The sequence below is a fragment of the Phaethon lepturus genome, unplaced genomic scaffold, assembly GCF_000687285.1.
Source record: "Phaethon lepturus isolate BGI_N335 unplaced genomic scaffold, ASM68728v1 scaffold15887, whole genome shotgun sequence".
Lineage (NCBI taxonomy): Eukaryota > Metazoa > Chordata > Aves > Phaethontiformes > Phaethontidae > Phaethon > Phaethon lepturus.
In genome coordinates this window covers 1-12255 of record NW_010549908.1, presented here as the reverse complement: position 1 = coordinate 12255, position 12255 = coordinate 1, and the positions used below count along the sequence as shown (strand labels likewise).

General features: G+C 55.5%; 2 protein-coding genes across 2 annotated transcripts; one reads left to right on the top strand and one right to left on the bottom strand.

The window, feature by feature from the left end:
- Positions 1-743: 743 nt before the first annotated feature.
- On the top strand, positions 744-4461 carry LOC104615154 (dual oxidase maturation factor 1-like). The gene is made up of 5 exons (XM_010290401.1): positions 744-852; positions 1430-1564; positions 1717-1930; positions 3195-3409; positions 4250-4461. Exons 1-5 carry the CDS (start codon positions 744-746, stop codon positions 4459-4461), a joined length of 885 nt encoding a protein of 294 aa, XP_010288703.1.
- A 4138-nt stretch (positions 4462-8599) lies between these two features.
- Positions 8600-10786, bottom strand: LOC104614561 (dual oxidase maturation factor 1-like; the record flags this gene model as incomplete). The annotated part of the gene is made up of 4 exons (XM_010290400.1): positions 8600-8796; positions 8947-9161; positions 10283-10496; positions 10652-10786. Coding segments are annotated over 4 exons (761 nt in total), but the record flags the coding sequence as incomplete, so codon positions are not given.
- Between the last annotated feature and the right edge of the window lie 1469 nt (positions 10787-12255).

The following is a 12255-nucleotide window of genomic DNA, read 5'->3' as shown; positions in this document are numbered from 1 at the left end:
TAGGCCTGTGGAGCAAACATGCCCACAGGTTCATGGCCAGGGCTCTTGGATCTCTAGTGAGCCATGGGGGGGTGAGCTCCAGCCCAACCCAGCATGTACCCCTATGCTGGAGACACCAAACTCCACCACCCCAAATTCATGAGGCGCCCAGATCTGAGCTTGGCTGGATTTTGCTGTGAGCAAGCCCAAGTGATTTCGCAGGAGTGGAAAAACAGGCTGAGGCTCAAAGACCTCGCTCCACCTTCCCCAAAACCCCAATAAAAGGAGGAGGCGTGCACCATGCGTGCCCCAGCCCTGCTTGCGGGGCAGTGGCCAACCAAGCCCACTGCGAGCCCTCTTGCTCGCACGCTGCGTGCTTGTTGCGTGCTTGGCTTTGCAGGGCTGGCCGAGAGGCATCTCCCCCCGCCAGGAGACACAATGCAAATCCCCAGCTGCTGCTTTTGTCTCCAGCTGTGGCCAGCTGCCACTATGTCCAGACATGTGAGGTTTGGATGTGTGGAAATCCCAGCTCAAGAAGGCAGCGTCTCCATCCTCCTTCCCAGAAAGCGTACGGCATGACTTTCCCAAATGGGCTCTTTTGACCTTCTTGCTCTACCCAGATCTCCCTGCTGCCTCCCCCACCCCACAGCAGACGTGCCCCAGCCACGTGTGCCCCCTATGCCGCCCGCCTGCAGAGCCCGGGGCGTGACTCCGTTTCTCACAGGCTGGCATTTCCAAAGGACACGCTCGGTGCTGAGGTCCCCATGGCAAAATCTGACCGAGACCTGTCCTTTCCCTCTGCTCACCCCTCGCAGCGACTCTTTTGGCTCCTGCGGGTGGTGATGGGCCTCTTCGTGGGAGCGGTGGTCCTCAGTGAGTACCAGGGTCCTGGGGGTGAAGCTCAAGGATGCCCAAGACATGGAGGATGGAGGAGCAAGGCGAGGGAGGGTCAATAGAGCAGCCAAGCGCCAAGTTCAGCCCATAGGATGAGTTTATGGGGCAGACCAACCCCCGTCTGTGTCTGGGACCTGGCTCCAGCAAGTGGTGGGAGGTGCAAGCACTTGCCTGCCTCCTCCCTGAAGGCTGGCCGTTGTATGTGGAGACCACTTCCAGGGCAGTCACCAAAAACCCATCGCCAACTGCGGGGGGACCCAGACAAACTGGCAGGTGTTTAGATGAGGACCAGCGCCTGGACAGAGCCATTGTCTCTAGGGTTAGGGGCTGCGCTGGGTCTGGGGAGACACCAACCCAAATGGGGGTCTCAGGGTCATGGGTCGGGGATGATGTTGGGGAAGGGCATACAAGGCTTCTGCTCCCTGGGGCTCACAACCCAGGCCTTGCCCTTGGGTTGGGGTAGATGATGCTTAGGCCATGGTGACAATCATGGCAGGTGCTTCCAGGACTAGATGTATCGCCATCAGGCCATGACTAACCTTTGAAGTCTTCACAGCCATCCAGTTCACCAGGGACTGGGAGATCGGCTGGGTGACAGCAAACACCTCCTACAAGTCCTTCAGCCGTGCCCTGGTAAATGTGGACATTGGGCTGCACATTGGCCTGGCAGGGGTGAACATCACACTGGTGGGTGAGTACGTATCACAACAGGAGGAGATTGGGTGTAAGTCTGGCAGCCATGCAGCTGAGTACTGGGGCTGTGGGCCCTCAAGCCCCAACACCAGGAAATCTCAGAACTGCCTCCAAGGCTGAGAAAGGTCTTTAGTCTCGGTCATCTGGCAGGAAACCCGGTGAAGCAGGTCAATGAGACCATCAACTACAACGAGAACTTTGCCTGGAGCTTCAATGCAGACTACGACCACAGCTATGGTGAAGGCCTGGAGAAGGGGCTGCCCAGCCCCATCCTCTATGTGGCCGAGAAGTTCACCGTGCAAAGCTCATGTGGTGTGCACAGGCAGTACCGCATCTCCGGCCACTATGCGTCCCTCACGCTGTGGTAAGTTAGAGCACGAAGTCAGCCCTATCTCTGCTCAGTGGAGAGGTGGAAAGAACCAGGTAGAGCAGAGGGAGCTTGATGGAGCCACCTTCTTCCCTGTAAGGCCATGCCAAAGCCTTGGCTGGTCTTTGGCACCCACCCGTCTGTAGAACTGGGGATGCTCATGCTTCCTGGCCTGCCCATCTCCCCAGAGTCCTCTTCTATGTGCTCTGCCCTGATGTGCAAAATTGCAGTTGGAGAAAAATTATTCTTCAGTTAAAGGAAAGAAGATGCAACTGTGTGGGGCTTATAGTGCAAGGTCCTCTCCCAAGCAAGATGCGGAGCCCCGATAAGACCAGCCCCAAGAGGGCATAAGACCTGCTGCTGGGGAGCAGGAGACACCGTCAAGAGGGTGCTCAGAGGCTGTCTTGTGGTGTAAAGCTGAGATCCCTTGTGTGTGTTGTGATCATGGAGTCTCAGAGCATCCCCACCTGTCTCAGAGGTTGTGGGAAAGGCACTGCAGGGAAGAATGAGTCTTGTGATTCCCTCTGTGGATGAAGGCTCCAGGTCCCTGCCCACATCTCCTTTTTTATTTTCAGAAAGAACAACTAGCCCTGCCCAAACCTTCTTGCTCTTGAGAAGGAGTATTTCAAGGCAAGGATGTTGATGTAAATTTATTTTTCATTATTATTCTTGGAATCAGAACAATTTGTTAGGTTCACCTCCCCAGCGAGCTAAATCCAGACCCCAGGCACAGGGCAGGGCTGGCAGCTGGGTCCACTCCAGGTGCTGAATCAGATGTGGGCACGGCTCATTGTGTGGTTCTCCAAACGAAGAGTCTCCCCTGCTGCCGTTCTCCCTTTGAACAGGTGAGAACTGCCTGCTGGTGGCCAGTTGTGGAGGACCACAAGAATCAGAGAGAGTTAATTGGGAGGGACCTCCAGAGGTTTCTACTCCAGTCCCCTGCTCAGAGTAGGGCTGATGTCAAAGCCACATCAAGGTGCTAGGTAGGCTTCATGAAGTTCAACACTGAATGCCCCCAGGCATGGAGATCCCTCTCCACCACTGCAGGACCTGTGCCACAGCTTCACCATTCATACAGTCGCAGAATCATTTGGGTTGGAAGGGAAGTCCTTAGATCAGCCTGTCCAGCCCACCTCCTCAAGCAAGGCCAGCTACAGCAGGTTGCCCAAGGCTGTGTCCTTTCATCGGGATGTGGAGAGGAGACCCTCAGAACAGGCTCGAAGTGTGACGCTTTCTGCTCGGTTTCGTGGTCCTTTTGCAGGATGGCCTTTTGCACATGGCTCATTTCCATCCTATTGTTCTCCATGCCCATCCTGCTCTACGGTGGCTACACGCTCCTGCTCACTGCTGCGTTGATGCTCTTCTCACTGCTCTTTTTCTTCACTGCAAAGAACACTCCCAAGTGTCCCATCCAGTTTGGCCCAGCTTCTCTGAAAACAGACTATGGTGGATCCTTTTGGCTGACGTTAGCGACAGGTGAGTGCTCAGCTTGCTCCTGGGGCTTTTGTTCTCCATCCCTCCAGTGATGATGCTCAGTGATGCCCCAACAGTGCTTCATCCCTTCTGTCTCCATGGCAGATCACAGAAATTTTTTTTTTTTTTTTAAATGTCATACAAGAATTTAGGATTGCATCATTAAGACTTGGGGAAAAAGAGCCAAGCAGCCAGGAGATCTGAACGGCCAAAGTTACCTGTGTGGAGGTGTGCCCAGAGGAGTGCCATGAAAGTCGTGACTCACAACAGTCAGGGAAAGACCTGGCTGGGAAGGACCCTCGGGGTTGTCTCTCCCAGCCCTTGCCCGGAGCAGGGCTAACCTCAAAGCCACCTTGTTCAGTCTGGAGGTGGATGTCCCCATGGCTAAAGATCCCCTCTGCCTTTCAGGACCTGCCCCACAGTTGTCCCACTCACGGGCAGCAATTATTTCCTTTTATCAAACCAGAATTTCCCATGTTAAAACTGTGCACCTCCGAGAAGAGACTGGCTCTTTCTCAGTAGCAGAAGCTGGCAATTAGGTCCCCCTGTAGACTCCTCTTTTTCAATCTAAACAAGCCCAGCTCCTCCAGCCTTTCCCCATACATGGTGGGCTTCAGCCCCAACTCTCCTGGCCATCTGCCCCCCATTCATTGTCTTCTCTTTTGCACTGGGGAGCCCAAACTGATGACAGAGTCCAGCTGCGGAGAGGGAAATAACACCCTTCCTTGACCTCCTGGGTGATGCCACGTTTCGTTGGCCTCCAACCCCAGATCCAGACCTAGATGGGGCTGGGACGCAGCGGGCAGGACATGCTAACATGTCTCCCCACGCTGTGCATTGCAGGACTGCTGTGTCTGCTGCTGGGCTTGGGCATCATCATCCTGAACTCCGTGCAGCCAGAGAAGCTGAAGCTTGTCTTTAACCTGGACAAGGGAAAGGGAGAAGAAGAGGGGCGGGACAAGTCCTGCCAACCAGCCGAGCCCGGCTCCTCTGTGCAGGACGTGCTGATGGTCCCCTTGGGTGAGCTTTGCGAAGTGACATCCACCCAGCTGTAAGGCACTGGGGGGAGGCAGGGCAAAGCCCAAGGACACCCCTCCTGAATTCATGCTCCGGTCCAACCCCACCAGGAGTCCAGGTGGGAAGAGGCATGACAAGAGCCGGGTGACGAGAATACCCAAGCCTGGAAAGGTGTCTCCAATATGACAGTTTGCCCTCATTTTTTTTGCTGTTGTTTTACCCCCCAGCAACTGGAAGAGCTTTTGGGGTGAGGAGAATCCATGCCCCATCCCTGGCTGTCCAGTTATGGGCACTGGGCTACTGCCCTTCCCCTTAGTCCATCCCTAACAAACCCTGAGTCCTCCCAAAGATACAGAACCAGAACAAACTGGAGAGAGACCAAATAACTGCAGACACATAGATATGAACCAAAGGAGAATTAGAGCCCACACAACAGCACCCTGACCCTGAAGGCCCCCGAGACGTCCCCTCTGCCCGGGGATACTCTTTCCATCAGCAGTTAGGAAAAGCGAGTGGAGCTGTGCTCACCAGGGTGCCCTGTATCCAGCATGTCCTCTTGGTCCAGGGTGAAGAGCAGCTTGACAAGGAGGGCCACAATTTAGTAGGTTGCTGGAGGTACCAGACCTTGGAGGTCTGGATTTCAGACCCATCTTGATGCCTTGCAGCTCAAGTTTGATGTAAGCCTCGGATGTGGTGGGCTCTACCTTGGGCTGGAAACAACATAGTCAGGGTGTTGGGTGGTTGGCTCCTGCTTCTTAGAAGTGCTTATAGACACCCCAAACCCCAGCCTGTGAGTTATGGGTGCTCTTGCAGCCCTCTGGAAGGAAATTTCGGTGGGAGGGAAGGAGAGGAGGAGATGGGAGTGGAGGTGCTACAATGCCCTGGAGAGCCGCTGTCACCACTTAGCAAGAGGTGAGCATCACACCCGGTCTGGGAGGCTTGGTTCCCTCCTGCTCAGCCATGGAAAGACATGTGTCTTGGGGCACACAGCGCTGAAATTCTGCACACCCAAGGGTGCGGCCGCCCGCTGCTGTCTGCTGACAGCCAGCAGGTACCCTGCCCGCGCAGGGAGGGAGGGGATGGAGCACGTTTCATGTTTGCATCCCTTTAACTCTGTGCAGGTTTTGCAACATTTTTTTTTTTTTTTTCTGTTTTGTGCTCACTTATTTTCCCCTCTATCTCAGTAAAAGAAGTTGGACCCGGTCTTTCTCCTGTCTGTTGGTGGAGGCATCCCTCTGAGGGCTGGTGGGCCGGGGATGCTCTGTTGCTGCAACACAGCAGCCGTAGGGAAGGGAAGGTGGCGAAGGCAGAGCCCTTTTGTGGTCCCATGTGGGGCATCTGACCCCGGTTAGCCGGCGCAGGGCAATAAGGGCAAGTCAACAGGCAATAAATAGGGCATCTGAGCATACGCAGACAAAAGAGCAGGGGGGATATGGGAGGACTTTAGCTCCTGGAGGGACCCTGGGCCTGTGGAAGGTTTGATGGGAGCAATCCCCAGTCCAGCGGAGAGGTTTGCAGAGGGACCACCATGGGGTAGGCCCTCTGGGGAGGGGGTGCTCAGACGTGGCATCTTGCCCCATCCTGCTCCAGATGGAACAGCCTTCAGTGAGGACCTAGAGGACCCAACAGACATGTAAAAACAAGTTGGAGCTGAACTCCTCGGGCTCGGAAGACCTCAGCCAGGATGTTCCCAGCGACGTGTACCAGGAGATGCTTCAGCCCACAGATGGACTAGATCCGAGGTGCAACGAACCCCTTTTATTTACCGAATATAAATTCAGCCTTCCCCTGGCATGCTCTCCCTCGCAGCCCAGGCTGGGGGCAGGGGAGTGGGCAGCTCTGCTGCCTGCTAGATGGCATGGTGGCTGCACGCCCTGGTGCAACGACTGCCTCCAGGCATGGCCACCACGGTCCCTGCAGACCCTGGGCTGTGCTCTTGGAAGCGCTTACGGTGTTTGCTCCATGGCTGGCACTGGCCCTCTGGTTAGATGCCAGGTTCCCTGGACAGCGTGGGGCCACAAGCAGCCTGGGCCAAGAGCCAGGGGTTTAATGGTGATTATTTTACATCTCATTGTCCAACAATGGTTCAGTCCGACCAGGAAACTGAGCCAGCGGCTGTGGTGGGCGGGCGCAGGGGCGCCACCACAGGCCGGGGGCCATACAGCCACAGCTCTCATAGTGCATGTGGAAAAGCTGCTATGACAACATGCAGCGAGGCAAAATAATCATCTCCGAGCGATGGCCCTCGTGTGTGCACCTCCCTGTGGTGGCAAGGGAAGAAGCCTTCCACCTGCAAATCTCCTCGCCGGTGGCCAGCCCCCATGACACGGCCAGCCCCTGTTGTCCTGACCCCCTGCTCTGCACGGGACACGGTGCTTGAGGGGGTTTCTGCATCCCCCATCATGTCCTCGACACTGCTCAGCTGGCCCCACGCAATGTCTGCTGCAGAAATCCCGGCCGGCCGGTGTTTGCCAGGAAGTGGGCAAGACACGCAGAGATCTGGTCTCCCTGTGCTTCAAACAGATAGAATTTTGTTTAAGTTTTATTTCTTTGGGTTCATGCCCCTACATGTCTGATGCCACAGGCCTTCTGCTGAGGATGCTGCTGAGCGGGGGGGAACATGCCTAAAAAGCAGGAGATGAGGCTGGAGAGTGCCAGGTGCGGTGGCAGAAAGGATGGGAAACCCTCCAGCCTCCCGTGCTTTCAGGTCAGGGGATCTGTCCCACACCAACCCCGATAACTTGTGGTTGATTGCAGCATCTTCCCACCATGCCTCCGGACCTGACATGTCTGGATGCAAGAAAGACTCAAGAAAGGATCTTCCCTTTTCCTGAGGGAGTTTTGTTGGTTTCATCTTATGGCTTTTGTCCTGCTGCTTGACTAGTTAAGGTCCTTTTGAGGCTCTCTTACATCCCTGCTGCTCCCCACGACAAGGGTTTCTCAATTGCTCACCTTGGCACATGCCAACAAGACTTGTCCTTCCTTGGGGGCACCTCTGCCAGGGCAGCTTCCCCCCCCCCGGGAAGGGTGCTGCTGCTGGGGGCTCGCAAGTCGTTGCCTTCAGATATGCCGCACAGCCCCCTCTTAAGAAACCAGCCCCCCCAAATGCCCAAAGTGTTTCAAAGGAGTGGGTTTTTAACAAAGTTTTATTGAAAATAATAATTCTTGTGCATAACAAATCACATTAGTGCAACACAAATATCGTGTGAAAGAAACAAGTAACTTAACAGCGGGGTTTTTTTTTCTCAGAGAGCCAAAATACTGAAATTATGTCCTTTACAATGAATTGGACTGAAGCTGCCCAGGTGTCCGGCAGTCTCCTGGTGCCAGCCCATGGAGGCTTCATCAGGCCAGTGGGTTTGGTGCCAGAGCCTGTCTTCTGTTTGCAGTCACGCAACTTGATGCACTTCATTTCTCACCTTGGCTGGATCTGACTCCTGGCCTCAGGCTTGCATTTCGTGGTGAGCCCAGCCAGCCCAAGTGTGCTCCAGCTGGATGAGGGTAACTTCATTCTTCCCTCTCCTTCCTTTCTTCCTCCTTTTCTCCTTCTTCTTTTTGGCCTACTCTAGACTACGAGTCTTGTCTAATAAAGCCCAAGTTCAAAAGTGAAAATAATTACATCACCACATCCTCCCCAGCAAACTCCTGCCTATGTTTACTCAGTCTTTATTTCTGGAGCAGCTTTTTTTACTCTAGTTCACACAGCACCCAGCCTGACGGAGTCTGGGTCTGTGCCTGGCTTTCCTAGGTACACCTAAAGGTCTACACTAAACATCAGTGCTTGGGGAAGAAATGATCAGGTTTAATCACTGGCTTTTGGAGTTGTGGGTGCTCACGGTGAGAAATTTCACCAGCAAGCTCAGTTTCTGGGGTGGGAACTGGCCAGCAGAGACTCACAGCACCAAGCTGTGCCAGGGCATGGAGCAGAATGGGCATTTCTCCTGGGACAGAGATCCCCAGGTGAGTGTGCAGCTCAAGACGCTGCCCTTCTCCAGAGGGCACCGTCGGGGAGATAGAGTCTGCAAAAGCACTTCTCGGCAAGTACTCATCCCAGCATGGAGTCATGCACTCTTCAAAGGCAGTTGGATGGGGAAATGGGTCTCGGGGACATCAAGAAGGGTTTGGTACTCTGCCCTTTCAGGCCCACCGTCAGGAAAGAAGTGGAAAAGCCTTCTTCTAGATGTTGTTGAGGTTGAGTTTGGAGGGCTGAGGAGACAGCCCTTTGTTCACAACATGAGGGTTGACATACACTTCAGTCATTTCCTGGTATTCCTCTGCTTTGTCCTCACGGAGATCAAAGAGAGTTTTCAGTAGGTCCAAGTTGAAGCAGTGCAGTGCGACAACAGTGATCCCAGCCACAAAACAGAGCAAACCTGGAGGACAACACACTCTCTGAGAGCGTTCCTGTAAACACCAGCACACTCCCCACCCCACACCCCTCCTCTGATGTCCCCCTGCCAGGGGGACGATGCCTTCTCACACCCAGAGGGAGAAGGTGCCCTGATGTAGCTCGGTGTCCTTACCGATCACGAGTGTGAGCCAGAAAGATCCCCCATAGCCTGTGCGCAGGGTTGCGGTCCCAAACTGGATTTGGCACATCGGGGAGTTCCTCACGGTGGAGAAGGAGAGCAACGAAAAGATCACGAAGGCCCCTGTGACCAGGAGCATGTAGCCTCCATAGACGAGGACAGGCATGCAGAAGAGCATGTTGGAGATGAGCCAGGTGCAAAAGGCCACCCTGGAGACAAGAGAAGACCAACGGGTAAGTTGTGCAAGTGCCACGGGCTAGGATGCTCTGTGTGAGGATTTCCGTGCAGGAGGAGGAATCTGGGCTCCAGGCTGCGCTCTATGAGGCCAAGAAGCTCTGTGGGCAGGCCAAAGTGATCCCTAGCCTCCCGGGCTGAGCAAGCAGACGTGCGATGCTCGCACTGCTGCATCCAGAAGACAGGAGCCCGGATTTCCTCTTCCCATTGCTCAGCCCACAGACCATACCAGCCTCAAGGAGGCCACAGCAGCCCACTCAGTCTATCTAGACCATCTCAGCTCCCTGCCCTTCCACATGTGGGTCAGTGCAGACCCCAGAGAGCAGCACACAGGACTGGGATAACTGCAGAAGCAGGCATAAGTCATTTGCAGCAGCTCTGGACTTGGCTGAGGAGCTGGGTGACAGGAGAAGCCTTCAGCTAGGGGCCAGAACCTCTTGCTCCATGGCATTGCCAGGCCCCTTTCCTAGCTTCTGCATCCCTGCTGTCAAACCCAGAGCAGGGGGAGCAGCATTGTAATGGCCCTTGCCCTCCACAAGCCATGGTAGAGGGGACCATCTCCTGACAGCTGTGGACCAGCTCTCCCCCAGCCCAAATCAGCAGCAACATGTCGCTGCCCAGCAGACCTTGTTAAAGAGTCGAGAAAGACTCCACAATAACAGCATCATCAGTTTTTCCTCATCTGGTTCCACTCCCAGACTTTAAATACCCTCACAAAAGGGGATGGGAGAGTTCTGCACATGCCCATGGAGCTCTCTGGGAGACCAAGGATGGCAGCTCCAAATCCCTCTTTGGGGATAGACCCCTGCCATCATCACCACATCACGGCAAGGATCTGCACCACGTTCCTCTCTCTTGTGCCCAGCCCTGGTGGAGTTGACCATCAGAGAGAACCCGGACCTCCTATCTGCCCACCCCAAGGTGCCTACAGGGCCATCGGTTTGACCGCAAACCTTGCAGAGGGTCTCTGCGTGCACATGGCTTTCCTTCTGGCAGCATGCAATTACCAGCCATCCCAGAGGCCTAGGGACAAGGCAGAAGAGCCCTTCCTACACCCTTTCATCTCCCCTGCCTGCACCAGGAGAGAAGGGCTCACCAGAGAGTGGCCGATGCGTAGTGGCCGGAGATGCGGTACTGCCTGTGCACGCCGCATGGGCTTTGCGCGGTGAACTTCTCGGCCACGTAGAGGATGGGGCTCGGCAGCCCCTTCTCCAGGCCTTCACCATAGCTGTGGTCGTAGTCCGCACCGAAGCTCCAGGCAAAGTTCTCGTTGTAGTTGATGGTCTCATTGACCTGCTTCACCGGGTTTCCTGCCGGAGGGAGAAGACTGAGGTCCTGCTGTGTCCCAGCACGGGCACCCCTGGGACAGCGGGGTCCCCGGAGCCTCCGCACGGACCAAGGCCACCCACAGAGCACTTGGAGATGTCCTGGGGCCATCAGCTGCGGATGGGGACATCAGACTCACCCAGGAGCGTGACGTTCACCCCCGCCAGGCCGATGTGCAGCCCGACGTCTGTGTTCACCAGGACGTGGCTGAAGGACTTGTAGGAGGTGTTTGCCTTCACCCAGCCAGTCTCCCAGTCTCCCGTGAACTGGACAGCTGCCAGGAAAAGTAAAGCCGGGGTTAAAGAGGGGCCAGTCTCAGGCTTTGCTGCGCGCAAGGAGGGGATCACGGGCGAGCACGAACGGCGGCGTTCCCACCGCGGCGCTGCGAAGGAGCGTGAGGAGGGCAGGAGAGCTGACTCAGCCACCGGGACGTGCCTCAACCAGCTCCCACGCCCCGGTGGAGCTCATGTCCTCCCCTTGCTGAGCATCCACTCCCTTGATCAGGGAGTGAGGGAGCTCAGGTCCCCAGGGGCGAACCCCATGACCCGGTTCCGCCTTGGACATTCTCTCCAAGGGCTTCCCTGCGAGCTGCCCACCATGAGGAGCACCGCAGCCCCTGGGGACAGGGCTCGGAAATGAGCCCGCTCCTCGTCCTCGGGCGCGGGGGTGAGTGCCATTCCAAGTGTTAAGCTCCCTAGATCGCAGTGTTAGCGAACAGCGAAGGCCACGGCCAAACGGAGGCAGTGGAGAGGGGTGGCAAGTGCGTCACGGCTCTGACAGGCATTTCAGCTGGGGGAAAAAGAAAACCGCGAAGCATTTCTGGTACATGTTTTTTGGAACAACGTATCCCCTTCTGAAACGCTTTCACTTTGCAGTGGGGCTTACTTTTCCATCATTGAAATGAGCTGAAGGTGAAGGCAATGATTTAAGCTCAGGCTGAACAAGAAAACTTGCCAAGAAAACAAGTTCACCCGCTGAATCAACTTGTGAGGGCACTGATCCAGTAGCAGCTCTGCAGGAACGTCTTCCAGCTGCAGGGTCGAGTGTGCCCTGCTGCCACCAGACAGAAACCCTGACGCTGGCTTCAAAACAGCTAATTCCTCTTGTGTGCTCAAGCAGCACCCGGCTGCACCCTTGTAAGAAGAGGATGGCTCTCCAGGGCTGAGCTGGTTAAGGCTGTGGAGCAAAGCCCTGACCTCCACCCCTCTGCCATCTCCATCCTGGCACCAGGGGCAGCTTTGGCGTCATCTCCCAGCACCTGGACATCCCCAGGTGGAGGGTGACCACCGCATGCCGGACTGGCCCACGTGTCAGCAGGTAGAGTCCTGTGGCTGGTCATAGCCTCGCTATCTACTTCTACTGCCTGGTCAAATTGTGGGTTGAGTCATTTATGTCGTGCTTCATCATCCTTCTCCAAGCAGTCGTGTAATGCACCCCGTTCTTCACAGCAGGAGGGTTTCTTTGATCTAGGGTCAGGGCTGATGCTCTCCCCATCTTCTACCCCCTCAATACATCTTCTGCTCATACGTCCTGTCACCCTGTCCGCGTTGGAAATCCCACGCCTTCGTTTCCACCACCAGCCCCATTTATCGCAGAAGATTTCCTGGTTTCTACTAAACCAAATCCTCTCCATCATCTTCTCCTGCCTTGCCCCTTGGAAGGTCTCCACCGCCCCCCCCTCCACTTCTGCTTGTGCTTTATTTCAACCTGCTGTCTCCACGTCACTGCGAGGCTCCTCTCATG